The sequence below is a fragment of the Triturus cristatus genome, chromosome 4_1 (assembly GCF_964204655.1).
Source record: "Triturus cristatus chromosome 4_1, aTriCri1.1, whole genome shotgun sequence".
NCBI classification, from domain to species: Eukaryota; Metazoa; Chordata; class Amphibia; order Caudata; family Salamandridae; genus Triturus; species Triturus cristatus.
The window spans coordinates 653129946-653145821 of record NC_140585.1 but is presented as its reverse complement, the minus strand read 5'-3'; the positions used below and the strand labels follow the sequence as shown (position 1 = coordinate 653145821).

General features: G+C 43.1%; 1 protein-coding gene across 3 annotated transcripts in view; it reads right to left on the bottom strand.

Moving 5' to 3' along the window:
* ADAMTS20 (ADAM metallopeptidase with thrombospondin type 1 motif 20) overlaps positions 1-15876 on the bottom strand; it is a 1386529-nt gene that overhangs the window by 914835 nt on the left and 455818 nt on the right. For all 3 annotated transcript variants that reach the window (XM_085653052.1, XM_085653051.1, XM_085653053.1), the window contains one exon: positions 7647-7771. In XM_085653052.1, the coding sequence (XP_085509178.1) occupies positions 7647-7771 (125 nt within the window). The remainder of the gene's footprint in view (positions 1-7646; positions 7772-15876) is intronic.

Sequence of the window (15876 nt, the reverse complement as noted above, 5' to 3'; positions counted from 1 at the left end):
GTTACTAGAAACCAATGGGAAGAGAAACGAAGCACTCGATAGGGAAGTGCAGTCAGGGCTTTGTTGGAGAAAGGGGTAGGAAAATGCCTGGATTCAGAGCGGCCACCTTGGGGGAAAGAAGGTACTGCCTTCCCTGTAGCTGGATAGTTCAAAAGGACAATGGTCTGGTGAGGTCAGAGATCCTCGAGTAGCAAGGCTACAGTTAGTGATTTAAGGAAAATTCAATTATATTTAGTGATATATTGAACACAATTAGATCAAAATAAGTAACGTATGCAAGGACACAGAAGAGTAAAGGAAGACGTCACATTTTATTAAACATCATAAAATGGAGTAGCTTCCGTTTCTGTCATTTTTGCATTTCAAGAAGAATATACAGTGCTCACACATACACAAGTGAGGGTGCGTGAAGTGAAGTGCTTAGTGACAATAAAAACTTTTCATCGCATTGAAAACATGTCAAAGAGAACCCAAGTGGTTTAGACAATGTTAGGGAACTTTGTAAATTGTAGTCGACGGGGTTTCGATCTTAGTGATTCAAGATCATCATCAGGACAATGTAAGTGCGAGCACGTAAAATCTAAAATGGGGGGAAATAATCAATTACTGATGTGTCCTAATTAAACTACAACAAACAATTCCGTTGTAGTGTTGGCGCAATGAAGGCGAGTTAGCAATAATAATGATGGTCAAGTGAAGGAACATCAGAACAATTAATGTTAAGTAAAAGATATCGAGTAGGGACAGATCAAGGCAATCAAAGTCCTCCAAGGTTGGAGATGGTGCAGCGGTGGCTAAACTCGTCAAGGTATTGGTGTGTGAAATTCCAATGACGGAGGAATGGGTGCAGCTGGCAAGGAGAACCGTCAAGACGAGCAAGGAGAGAAGTTTAGAACCGCCATGCAAGAGCAAGAACAAGGCGCGCAAAACGAGGGGACGCACTAAGTGAATTAGTAGCAATAATGGGTCCATGGCGCAGAGTAAAAAAGCGGCAGTGAGGTGACGACCCCAATTATAGTAATGAGTGTGGTCGTGAGCTGCTCGTATCTGGTGAATCGTGATATAGTGCAAGGAAGGAAGGCATTAACGCTATGCACGAACTATTGATATCGCAAGGAAGGAGACTTACTATGCAAATTTGTAGCAAACACATCTGAGGCCGGCAGAGTTGACCGAAGGTCCCAAAGTCCGGGAGGAGGCCCGTGCGGGCAGCGGGACACGAGGGGGACTCGACCGTCCCAGGGGTACTGGGGAGGAGACAAGGGGAGGAAGAATTAAATAAAAGTGGGTAGGGGGGGAACTCCATGACGGCGGCGTGAGGAGTGAGACTTACTTGTAGGGAGAAATTTCGGGAGTGAGAGTATATCGCGGGAGGACAGCCGTTGGCAGTAGTCCATATTCTGCGGCGTGTACCTAACCCAATGCTTGTAGTAAATTCGAGGGTTTCTGCAGGCGAGAAGGGGAAGGGGGCCGTTAATTACATATTAAGTGGGGTTGAGGAAAGACCAACGGGCAGCGTGGGAGGGCAAACTTACTTGAACGGTGGATAATTCAGGGATGAATGAATCACAGCAAGAGCGCGCTGGCAGCAGTTCGTAGTGTGCGGTGTGAGCTTTCGTTAATGCTAGATATTGACGCTTGACAGTGAGATAGCGCATGCGTGGAGCAGTGCATGTTTAGACCAAAGATGGTCATGCCGTTTGAGCGGAGTGAAAAGCTGGCATCGGTACATCGACGATGTTTTTATGATCTGGCATGGCTCGAACTTAGAACTCGCTGAGTTCTGCCTCTGGCTCAACAACTGCCAACCGGATCTCAAGTTCACACATGACTCCAGTAATCACTCTATAAACTACCTTGATGTTACTGTTATTCACTCTGAAGGTACCCTATACACCACTTTGTATAGAAAACCCACCGAGCGCAACACTCTATTACATTACAGAAGTGCACATCCCAGAGCACTCAGAGATGGACTTCCCTTTGGACAATTCCTTCGAATTAGAAGGAATTGTAAACTCAAAGATGACTACTTTAAAGAAGCCAATATCCTATGTGACAAACTACTTAACAGAGGGTACCCCAGACGCTTAGTAAAAAGATCCATGAAGAGAGTGTGGTACTCTCACAGGGAGATACTCCTGGAACCCAAACCCAAAAAAGCCCTATCACGGATCACCTGTGTGACTACTTTTTGCCCCGCTACCAACAGCATAACCAAAGTAGTTAAAAAACACTGGCCACTCCTTACATCCATAAACATCACTAAGGAAGCCCCACTTTTTTCTTTCAGGAGGGGTCGCAATATCAAGGATCATCTAGTTAGGGCACAAAGACCCATATCCAAAAACAATGGAATCCATTCTTTTTTTGGACTGCCTCCTGTTATAGGCCATTTCAAATGTGGTAATTGTGCAGCATGCCCTTTCACAACTAACACCAAGGTATTTCCATACGCTACTAGCATGCATGACCTGAATTTATTTTCCAATTGTAACTCCACAAATGTAATTTATTATATTCAATGCCCATGTAACCTGAAGTATATTGGCCAGACAACGCAAAAAATCAAAGCCAGAATTGGACAACACAGGAGCAGAATACGATGCCGAGTTACAACAGCCCCCTTGGTGAACCACTATATTGAAAAAGGACATACTGAAAATGATCTTAAATGGCTAGTGATCGACATACTCCACCCTAACAACAGAGGTGGGGATCCGAGTCTCATTCTAAACAGACTGGAATGTAAATGGATGTTTAATTGTCGCTCAATTGAACATGGTCTTAATACCATTGATGAGTGGAACATGATTTTGTAACTTTTTTGTAACCATTATGTCCTTAGGCTGACTCTGTTTCTATGCGCTTGACTCTAGAGCTCCATATCCACCCTTGAATATGATGTCTGTGTGTCTTGCATGCGGTATGAATCCTTAATGCAATTGTGTAATAACAACCGGAACAATAGTTACTGTATAAGTGTCCTTCTGCTTCCATGCCGTTTTAGAATTGTCATATCTCAACCCCCTTTTTTATGTAGATGCAATGCTTCCTCTACACGACGTAATCTATCCTTTACACCTACATATGCGTGTACCTCCCCCTCATCCAACATGGCTGCCTTTTCACTCCGCTCAAATGGCATGACCATCTTTGGTCTACACATGCGCTGCTCCATGCATGCGCTATCTCACTGTCAAGCGTCAATATCTAGCATTAACGAATGCTCACACCGCACGCTACGGACTGCTGCCAGCGCGCTCTTGCTGTGATTCATTCATCCCTGAATTATCCACCGTTCAAGTAAGTTTGCCCTCCCATGCTGCCCGTTGGTCTTTCCTCAACCCCACTTAATATGTAATTAACGGCCCCCTTCCCCTTCTCGCCTGCAGAAACCCCCGAATTTACTACAAGCATTGGGTTAGGTACACGCCGCAGAATACGGACTACTGCCAGCGGCTGTCCTCCCGCGATATACTCTCACTCCTGAAATTTCTCCCTACAAGTAAGTCTCACTCCTCACGCCGCCGTCATGGAGTTCCCCCTACCCACTTTTATTTAATTCTTCCTCACCTTGTCTCGTCCCCAGTACCCCTGGGACGGTCGAGTCCCCCTCGTGTCCCGCTGCCCGCACGGGCCTCCTCCCGGACTTTGGGACCTTCGGCCAACTCTGCCGGCCTCAGATGTGTTTGCTACAAATTCGCGTAGTAAGTCTCCTTCCTTGCGATATCAATAGTTCGTGCATAGCGTTAATGCCTTCCTTCCTTGCACTCTATCACGATTCGCCAGATACGAGCAGCTCACGACCACACTCATTCCTATAATTGGGGTCGTCACCTCACTGCCGCTTTTTTACTCTGCGCCATGGACCCATTATTGCTACTAATTCACTTAGTGCGTCCCCTCGTCCTGCGCGCCATGTTCTTGCTCTTGCATGGCGGTTCTAAAATTCTCTCCTTGCTCATCGTGACGGTTCTCCTTGCCAGCTGCACCCACTCCTCCGTCATTGGAATTTCACACACCAATACCTTGACGAGTTTAGCCACCGCTGCACCATCTCCAACCTTGGAGGACTTTGATTGCCTTGATCTGTCCCTACTCGATATCTTTTACTTAACATTAATTGTTCTGATGTTCCTTCACTTGGCCATCATTATTATTGCTAACTCGCCTTCATTGCGTCAACACTACAACGCAATTGTTTGTTGTATTTTAATTAGGACACATTTTAGATTTTACGTGCTCGCACTTACATTGTCCTGATGATGATCTTGAATCACGAAGATCGAAACGCCGTCGACTACAATTTCAAAGTTCCCTAACATTGTCTAAACCACCTGGGTTCTCTTTGACATGTTTTCAATGCGATGAAAAGTTTTTATTGTCACTAAGCACTTCACTTCACGCACCCTCACTTGTGTATGTGTGAGCACTGTATATTCTTCTTGAAATGCAAAAATGACAGAAACGGAAGCTACTCCATTTTATGATGTTTAATAAAATGTGACGTCTTCCTTTACTCTTCTGTGTCCTTGCATACGTTGCTTATTTTGATCTAATTGTGTTCAATATATCACTAAATATAATTGAATTTTCCTTAAATCACTAACTGTAGCCTTGCTACTCGAGGATCTCTGACCTCACCAGACCATTGTCCTTTTGAACTATCCACTTACCCCAGGTCACATTCGGGTGGGGTTCCCTTGTTTTTCATACATTCCCTGTAGCTGGAGCATAATGTCAGGTAGGAGGGCGTCCGTTCTGTGCTCATAGGTCAGTCTCTGGCTAATTACAGCACAGCAGTGACTGGACTCTGAACACAAACATTGTCACACCTCCCACAGCACCTGAATCACTCACAGTTTACCTCCCCCATTACGGTGCCAGTTGTTTGTTCAGGGAGGAACGGGGGTTGAATGGGGATGTTGGTGTTGGCCAGCAGGGGGTGATAGGGAGTTGCCAGTGCAAGGAATAGGGCTGATGGGGTGTTAAAAACAGCACCTCTGGCATATAAATGATTACGAGCACTTTAAAGTGAATCACTGAAGCCGTGCTAGCATGCCCTTCACACACATGGCTCCGCGCACCCCTTTGAAACCTATCGCCCATGGCCCAGCTGCCTGAAGCCAGGCCATCAGACACTAGAGGGAACTGAACCACTGCTTGTTAACGCTTTGGCTGTGGAGCTAGACAGCTGTCCATGGCGGACCCTGGTCTTGATGGGCAAAGAACAACAGCCAGGGTCGGACTGGTAAGGTGGACACTCGGGCAATGGCCGTGGGACCGGTATCCGAGTTTCAGCTGTGGGCTGCTTTGTTGGGCAGTGGGCTGCTTTGTTGGGCAGCCTGGGGGGCCGATTTGGGCAGTGTCTGTGTTAGGATGCTACCAGCGACCCAGTGGGTGCCTGAGGGGCCTTTCTGGAGGCAGTTGGGCCTCCATTACCTCCCTTTTACCAACGGGGCAGAGGTGTCACTCCCTTTGTCTCGCTGGGCCAGCCCATTAATGTATGCAGATTGCGTGGGGGCAGTGTTATATTCCATATAGGTACCTTATATAGGCGTAGGTAAACATCACAACCTTTCACCTATATTCTTCCCTACATTACATACATAATGGTTCTAAGGCATTGACCTTTTACCTAGATACGACACTGCATTTAGAATGCGGGTTTTTACCTGGTTCAATACTCGTACATTATGCATGAGGCTTCTTGGAAGCACAGCAGGACTCAAAGCAGGATGAACATCTCCTTTATAATATCTATGTTAAAGTTCAACTCCAACGTCATCCTTCAGGCCGACACTGTAACACAGCAAGGTAGGACCCCTGGGGAGACCTTTGGGTATATATACATCATGTCTTGCTTAGAGAGACAGAGGAGACCGTGACTTCCCGGCTGACACACTGACCAGCGACGCTGAGGTTTCTGCATGCAGACGCTCCAGCTAGCAGTGGTCTAACATCCCTCGCGGGGTGTCCAACTCAAAACCAAGACGGGGTCCCATATTCTCTCCTTTCTCAGGTAATGGGGTTGACTAGATCCTAGAGGGATTCTTGGCACACCACCTAGACAGATGCTAGGTACATTTAGGTACATCTAGTTAGGGAGACATCGTAGGAGTACGCACTTTATCATGTGTTTTATGTACTTGTATATATTCATGATTACTGCAAGATGGTAGAACTGTACCATCCTTTTACTTTGGAGTACTGCTAACCATATATCTATGATAGTGTCTGATGGTTGTTACAGCTCATATATTCTACACTAGAATAACAACTGTTCAATAAATACTTATTGAAACGCCCAGACTGTTTATTCTATGTATCTCTGAGACAGGCTAAGTGAGCACGAGTGACTAAGCGAAGAGTAGTATATTGTTTCCACAATTCTGGGGATCAGGGTTGTTATGTTCTGAGGTTACCAGAAACTATTCTCTCCCCGATAAGAGATTCTAGTGGCACTGTGAGCTAGCTAAAACAAATAGGCTAACATATCCGGTGGGGGTGCACAGAACCAGTCTGCCACCAAACACACAGTTTATGTTATCCGAAACGCGCAGATCCAGTATAGGTGATATAGGAACTACACGACAGCAGGGGGCCTGAACAGAAGTGACCTCACTTGTATTCAGGTGTTTTTCACCATGCATTTTTAAAAAAAATCTAAGTGAAGTTAAGAAAACATGCCTCTGCTTGCCAAAGCAGTGTTTTGTGGAAAGGCAATATGCAAATTTGGGCCACTTTTTTTTAGTGTGCCCGGTTCGACTTTTGATCCCAATCCAACCCTGACAATAGCGCAGCAAACAAAACATGGAATAACACTCTAAATAAAAGAGTTTAGTTTCATTTTGAGGTTTAATACTGTTACACCCTATACATGTTCACATCAATACAAACATTTTACATATATATTATAAACCGGAAATCCCTTGTTGCTGAGTGTTATTTTTTCACATTGACATTCAAAGAGAGATCTGCTTACCCCGAAATGGTGCACAGGACTCATACCTCTTCTGTTACCTTTAAAAGTGTAGGGTGTCTTTATTAATAACGATTAGCTTTAAAGCCATGGCTAAACTATATTCCAGGGCATAAAAGCAGTGATCATAGTATCCAGTCATACTTTCAGCACCAACATCTTGGCATGTAACACTACAGCTGCGCACGGAATATCAAAGTGCTGACACAGACCTTGCCCTGAAATCTACTTTTAGTGAGTTAGAATATTGAATGAAGCCCTATACTTGCTTGGTAGTCTATATTTAGTGCATATTGTAGTGGATAAATGTCGAGGTGTAGAAGCCCAGATTATATCCTAGCAGTGACGTTCTGCTCTTGGCCAAGCAGCCAGTGAAGCAACGCTTCGTTTCAGCACTTCAAGATTAAGGAACAGAATGTCAAAGGACTGCAGTTATGTATGAATTTTTTAAAAAAAGGAAAAAGCTGAAAACGAAGTGAATAATAAAACAAACCCATTAATGGTACCATGTGTCAAACAGTGACCCTTTTGTTGTGTTATTTCCCAACATTCTTTACACGCCTTTGACCTCCCTTCACTCAGCAGTGGAAGTGAAATGAAACTGGAATAAACATAGTGAGTCATTTATGCTATGCACAAGCTGCATTCCTCGCGACATTACCTTGTGATAAGAAGAGCAGTATCGTGATGTGAAGGGTGTGCATCGTCCGCAATGTTTTGGGTTTGCTGCCATACGCAAAAATTATGTAGCGTTCTCGCCGCGTTGGAACTGATGGCTGGTCCCTCCTGCATCAACAGATATTAGAAAGATTAGACTGTTTCATAAATCCACACGTGCAAACAGTAGCTTCTTCTATAATGCAGGTGATATCAGTTGTCTAAAATTAATGTATTAAATGGTAGATACGTATTGGTTTGAAGTGATCATGGAAAAAGCCATGGTCACGGGTTAGTAATCAGGGAAGCGATCACAAATTGTGTAAGTTAGAGTTGATTTGATTAAATATTGCAGAGGTTTATCAATGTAACTCGGTTATCCTTTCCACAAGTTTTTGTTAGGTAACAAACATAGGGCTACATGTACACCAAATTCCTTTGCGACTCGCAATTTGCGAAGTTTAGTGACTCACAATTTGTATATCGCAAAAGGAAATGTACCAATGTGTCTCAGACACATTTTACGATTCCCAATGGGGTCACAAATGACCTGCCTCATCAATATTGATGAGGCAGGTCGCAACTTGCGACCCATTGGGAATGGGCAATAACACAGGGATGGTGGCCTGCTGGGGAAAGAAGGCACCCATGTCTGTGTTTGCTTTTTAAATAAAGCTACTTTTTTTTCAAATGCAGCCCATTTTCCTTAATGGAAAAAGGGAAGCGTTTCAAAAACAAAAATGAAACGTTTCAGTTTCATATTTAAGAGTAGGCTGCTTTTAAAAAACGTTTTTGCTGACAATCACAAAGAAGGTGGGGTTCCCCTGGGGACCCTTTCCCATTTGTGAGTGCCTTACCACCTACTTGAAGTAGGCGTTAAACTGTGATTGTTTTGCGACTGCATTCCGGCATCGTACATGCCCCTTAGACTCGTTATTATGAATGCCCCTTCCTAATAGTGACTCGCAAACTCTATTTTACAAGTCAATAATAGGTTACTGACTCACAAAAAAGGATTGATACATGCTAGAACCCTTTTAGCTGTCACAAACAGCCCAAATCTCCATTTGCGATAGCTAAAAACGGTCATACATGTGGCCCCAAGAGTAGATTCGTGATAAAATAAATGGAGAGAGCCCTATTCACAAACTTAAACTTAAAGTACAGGTGGAGTTCCATTACTCTGCTTGAACATATTATTGCACCTCTCATAGGACTTTCTGGAGGCTACCTGTTCGGTCGTGCCAAATTGTATGGTATGTGGGACAGGCAGCAGAATGTGCAAACACACATTTTTTCGCTCAAAGGGGCAACCGATAATTCCCAAGGAGAAAGCATTTCCTCTACACCTGCTAGTAAGTGTGGGGATGATCTGTTCCACTTCCCACTCTGCAAGAGGAGTTACTCTATGCTGGGCTGGAGTAACTTTCTGAGCATTCCGAGTGTGGATTGCGACAATTGGAATATGTGAAGAGCCACAAATGTACCTGTTTGTGCACATTCACAAACTTACTAGGCTGGAAAACCACACTTGGTAATGCCCACTTCTCCCCCTTGAGAGGTATATGCTACTATGGATTTTCCCGCACTCATGGTGGAAAAGTCTGCATTAGTAAATCCACTTACACCCAGCAGTAATTCTCTTGTAAAGCTTTGGAGGACATATATGGACGTAAATGTATTTTTATGGCTACAAATACCTTTGTGAATCAGGCCCACAATTATGTTTACAGTTGCAGCAAAACTTTCCTTATATTCATTCCCAGTCATACAAACAAGATGTTGTACATATTAAATCTTTACAGCAAAAATTATTATAGCCTAACATTTTAAAGGTAAACAAACTGAGGGGAAGATTAATTAAGGTTACATTGATATTGTTATGGTTAGACTCCTTATGAGCTTTCCATTTGAAAAAAGAATTGCCACCCGGGACATAAGCTTGCGGGGATGAAGCAATTCTTCTTTGAATGACATCTGAGAAGTGATACAGTGCAGGATGCGATGCCGCACAATGCTTGCCCCGAAGTCTCATAACAAAAATCTATTGGAGTCAAAATAGAAGTCTTGGATCATACTTAGAATACTTTAGGGGAGAGTGAGTTGTCCAGCCCGAGGACCACTGCTTTCAAGGTTTAAAAGTTGTGGCTAGAAGCACTCTGAGAGGTTGTGTAGGGATCCCAGTTGACAAATGCTGTACTAATGAAAAAACATGGGGTTTTTGTTCATGCCTGAAACAAGCAACGACTGCAGCTGCAATAAGGCTGAAAAAAGATGAACTTTGGGTAGGACAAAATGAACAGACTGGAAGGTGTATCCAGTGGCGTAGCTGGGGGGGGCGGTGGGGGCGGGCCGACCCAGGCGGCACTATTTTGGGGCGGACAAAGGCATTCAGATAAGGCTCAGCTTGCTTTCGTGGACGGGCAGAGAAGGAATAGGACTCGGGCAATGTCCTCTTTTTTTTTGTGCTGGCAGCTGTCCCCCCCTCTCTTCCTATTATTCCTCTCTTTCTGTCTCGCTCCTCACTTACTGAAAACCGTAACTTAAAGAAACGGTTCACAACCTCTTTCCTTCTTTTATTTAGTTGCTTCCCTGTGAAATGGATCCAAAAAATCTAAACACTCTTGCGGGAAATGCCCTTTTTCTGACATTTTTCTATTCCAAAGTGCAGCGGGATGGAGAGAAATAGAAGGTTTTAAATATGAAAAATAAATACATAACTAAATAAAGCAAGACAGAGTGGTTGCAAAGTGGCCAGATTGGTTGTATTCACATCCAAACACATCAGCCTCACTTTGCAGACTTTGCAGTGAAGCGCTACTTTTGTTTTCTCGTCTTTCTTTGAACAGCATTGTTGTCCCCAGGTGGGGAAGTGCACCATTCCTGGAGGTACTGCAATACCTGGTTGATGGATGGATTGGAGAACAAAATGTGTGCCATGGCTCTGTTTATGGATGTGGTCTTTTTAAACCATACTGCTTACGTTTATTAAGGATATAAGCAATGGACATTGAAACGGTTCCTTTCAGGGCCCTGTAGTCATGTCCTTAACTTTTCAGGTAAAACCACTGGCTGATTTCTGAATAGTGAGTGAGAGATCGTTAAGGTAACCATGTTGTTTCTGCTTACATTTCACATGCTTTACTTAATTTTGCATTACCTATGAGTGTTTGCTTTTACATTTTTTTTAGGCAGCATATTACTCTTATCAAGTGCATAATTTGAATTGAGCCACATCCAAGTGTTTATAGCGGGCACAATTAGGTTGTAGCTGAAGGCAGTGCAAGTTTCTCTCAGTGGGGCAGTATGGTGTTCAGTGGGGGAGAGGATGCGGCACTATGGCCAGAGCTGTCGAATTTGGAACTGGGGAACTGGGTTCCGCCTTCATGACCAGTCCACCAGACCACTCTACTGAGGGAGCATATTCCCATGCTAGACCTTACAAGGCTCCACTAGACCGTAGAAGGCTTGATGTCTTAGCACAAGCAGGTGTACCCTAGTGGTGTCAATTGTGAGTTAACCTTGAAGGCCTATCAACCACAATCCATACTGAAGTTCATCTCCAGTCTTGCGGGCAGGCCTTCGAAGCAGCACACCCTAGAGCAACAGTGATCCAGTCACTGTGACTCTGTCACTGAGGTCACATGAACCTTGAGCAGGTTAGGGCGGTGCAAACGGTGTGACTGCACTGGGTATCTATTTCGGGTGGGTGCGTAGTGTTTGCAAGTATATTATGGTTTTAAAAAAAACTTGCTGCCACCTTCCTGGCCTCCAGCAATTTTCAGAAACAATAAAAATGTCATGATAACTTCAGTGATTAATGTTCTTCCTAGAGAGAGATCCCAGTTTTGTCTAGTGAAAGGGTTGACTCCTGGAAAGTTAGCACAGAGGGTTAATATGCCTGCTGCAAAGAACATGTACCATGCAGATCACAAAGTGCACTGCTTTAATGGGGGGGACCATGATGAATGGTCATTTAATGTCAGCTGTAGATGATGGATCCCTGAACAGTGTCATGTATGTGCATGTTTGCATTGTGCTGAGGGGATTACCAGGTAATTGATCACGCAGCTCTCTGATGGATGTCACATGCGGTTTTTCTCAGTCCCCAGATAGCTCATGCAGTCTGTGTGTTCTCTTTTGTACTGCCAGTCACTGCCAATTACCGGTGTATTCAACTGTGTAGCCTTGGGCCGTGTCATGAATGTGCATGTAACTTGCATGATCGAGGTAACTATTATGGGCGGCAATCTGAGGGATAGCCCCGGGCGCCACAAGCTCTAGCTACGCCTCTTGGTGTATCTGTAGAGACTTCAGCTCGATGTAACTGAAGAGCTTAAAACCTGATCTACATGACTTCCTTCCCAGAATGCATTGATGGTATGACTTTCCACTCGAATTCAAAGAAACATCAAAACACAATAAATAAAAGTCAAGTCCAGCGTGAAAGCAGCTGATTTAAGGGCAGCTGGTAATATAGTGCTTCAAGGAGTAAACTGTTCATATCAACATACCACTAAGGCAAGCATCTCAGGTGGGAAAAGTATACTAATGGAAAAGCTTCAGGTTCTCAATAAAGGAAAATACATGTAGAGGGGTTGACTACTAAGTAATGAAAGCAGGTCATGTAGCTAAAACATGGGTGGTTGGCAATGGTATGCCAACCACTAATAACCAGGTGGTGAATATGGAGACAATGCAAATTGAGTCTAAAGCATACCATCACTGCTTGGCAAAAGCATCTAAAATGGAGAGCATGAACATTTAAGGTACATTGTAGATGTTCTGGAGCTCTTTGGAGTAGCTGTAGGAAGTATTCAAAGAGTTGATAAAATATCTCTAAATAACCTTTTTCTTTCAAACCCCCTCCCCCTGTTTACTAACTTTGTTTCTGTAGGCTTTAGGACTCTGTGCACTTTACCGCTGCTAACACATGCTAAAGTACTTCTGCTCAATCCCTAAACAATATTGAGAACAAAGAAGGCTTGGGTCCTGAAACCTCCTGGACTGGACCACAGTATACACAAGAGAAAAGAGTGTGTCCAGAAGGACTAGTTTGCACACTTTAAATAGAATACCATAGACCATCAATTCTAGGGTTCTTATTGCTTTATTTAGCTTATTTTAAATTATTCAGATTAGCGAAGCAAATAAATATTTTTCCTGTCTTAGAAAAGAAACCTTCCATTTACAGAAAACACCATTTACAAAAACACATTTATGCACAATGTTGTATTCCACTCAAAAACGAAAAAATTCAAAGACAAAAATGACAAGTGAAACAAACTTAAACAACCGTATGAAATAACATTAACATTGAAAGTACAACACCAGTCCTAGTTTTAACAAAAGGCACCAAGCGGACGTTAGGTTCTAAATTAAACGTTGTTAATTGTCCTGCCTAGGCCAAGAGACCGGGGGTTATGTCTTCAAAACATTGTTGCCTACACAAGAGGAAAATAATTGTTACTACATTCCTCAAGGCACAATATATACACAATCCCCCGAGCTCGGAAGAGACAACGTGTTTCGAATCCACTCGATTCACGGATTCTGCTCAGGACTTGGACAAGGTTGATATCTTTTATATTTCCTAAACTACGACCCAAAGGATATTTACAATAGATACTGCACTTAATTGAGTACCTTGAAAGCGGCGCAATGTGCGTCCGCTGTATGTGTAGAGGAATAGTTGAAGCCTCTTCTAAGTGCCTGACGGTTCAATTTGCCATGAGATGTGACAAAAAATCTAGGGGGCAAGGTAATGACCAAAACATTACGTTGCACGCTCATATGGCTATATTTATACAATGCGCTGGTGTTCACAGGCTATAAGGATTAGTAAAGAGCGACCTTTACCTTTAGTTAGAAATCCCAGTTGCCACAGAGACTATATAAAGTTGTACTGACGGTTTGACTGTAGTCAGTAATCGGCGCCTCACTGTTGGAAAACAATGTTCCATTAGTGAAGTGTTTAGCCTCTCAAAACCGACATGAGTACTCTAAATCTGTTTACCTGTCAGGGGAATCAATTTCACTCCATGAGGCTGCTCAGGCGACGCCCATCCCGATTCCACACTTCTTTAAACTGAGTCTAAAGTGGAAACGGTAAAAGTTACTAAAGCGCTTGACTCAAATGTACTTTCCTATTTATAAAGGCGGTGCCTCATGCCGCTTACCTGGATTTAATTGTTTTAGAACATATTCCACACAAACCCGATGCCTGCTACTATTCAGCAACCATTTGAGTGAAGCATGGCACTTCCTTTTAACCTGTCAGTGATTCCCCAGGAAGTTACAGAGTCCCCATGAATTCTGGTACTAGTAATTCTCAAATGGGTAAAGCACTTACTTTGGCTGCTGGAAAATCCGAAATGGATCATTGGCTCATGAGCTCAAATACCAACGTTGGTAAAATAGCCTGATTTATGTGTAATGTAAATGCCCAGAATGTAAATTTATCTTGAAACATGAAATGTTTAGAGCCCTAAACAAAGCAAATCAACCGGCAAAAATACTGAAATTAGGGGAAATGTCTAAAGTTGTAATTAAAGTTTTGTGATCTCAGACAATTCATTAAGCCCATGCAGGGCTGAGTCAAATTTCATAATGAGGAAAGCCTCCCTCTGTGCCAACCGGACTTCAGGGTCACCTCCAATCTGGTTGTTTTTCTTTATTTGGGACAAAACCGTCCAGGTAAAATCAGTGTATAGATGTTTTGAGGACACACAGTGTTCCACCATGGGTGCAGTGAGTATCTTATTTTTCAGGCGAGACCGGTGTTGGACAATGCTCTGACGTACTTCCTGACTTGTTTGCCAATGTAAATCAGTTTACATGAATGTAAGTGTACATGAATGTCTTCAAAACAATGTTGCCTACACAAGAGGAAAAGAATTGTTACTACAAGTACCTTGAGGGCGGCGCAATTAAGTGCAGTATCTGTTGTAAATATCCTTTGGGTCTTAGTTTAGGAAATGTAAAATATTCACTTATGGTTATAGATATCAACCTTGTCCAAGTCCTGAGGAGAATCCGTGAATTGTGACGTACCTCCTGACTTGTTTTGCCAATGTAAATCAGTTTACATGGACATGTAATGGCGTATACCACATTTTTAGATTTACAATTCATAAATTCATCATAGCGCCAGTGCCGTAGTCCGTCCATAAATAATGTCCCTTCTTGTGTCGAATCACACACCGAACAGGTACCGCATTTGTGGTGTCCCTGTATCGGTTGGAGGTTGAGCATGGTGCATAATGTGGATGTTTTTTTGAAAAGCCCGAAGAGCTAGTAACTTGCTGCCCAATGTTTTTAATTCTTTTTTAGTGCAACAAGTGGCAACCCCACATCTTTTAAGGTTCCTTCAATAAGATCAATCAAAACGGATAGGGTCTGAGGGCAAATATTTAAAGACCTACAAGGATACCGAAGCCCCCTTCCTAAATACTACAACAACAAATAGAGGAATCCGAGGTCTAATTGTACCAATCTTGATCAATGATTCAAGAGAGTTGGCTAATAACAAATTTTATGCCAATAGAGTAAGGTAAACATGTAATAGAACAGTACAACAGAAAAAAGGTGTAGAAGGTGAAGCAAAAAAGCTTGATCAAAGGATAATCAGCATCCCATCATTACACTCTTATAGTGCCCAGTGTCATCATCTGGGTTACCAAACAACTCTTCACAGGGTCCTCTTGATGTATCGAGGTTAAATGAATGAGTTGTATCCTCTTCTCAAGAAAACATCCAAAAGAGGAGGAAAAAGCAAGAGAATATGAAGGAGTGTAAAGAAAACAAAATGAATGTTTTTGTATTTTTTAGTGCTCATAAAACAGAATACACAGTTGATATGTACTAGATATACGTAAGTACTAGGCTAGGCTTCATCAATTGTGTTTCTATCTAAAACAGTGGAAGAAAAGGGAAAGAAAGAAGGCAAGCAACCAACGTTTACTGCCCACCGTGTGGTCGACATGTTTCAGCCATCCGGAGAAACTCTCCTTGGCTTTCTTCAGGACCTCAAAAACAAAGTCCCTAATAATCGGACTTTGAAAAAAGCAACTGGGTTACTACCATACCCTTCACTATGTCTTCAATTCCTCTATGTGTTTTGCTGATGTTCGTTTGACATCTAACAAAATATGAGGAAAAAGCCCCACCTCGCTCGGCACCAGCTTGAGTCAAGGAAGAGGCCCCGCTCTGTCCGTCGGTACCTCCGGCTGGGA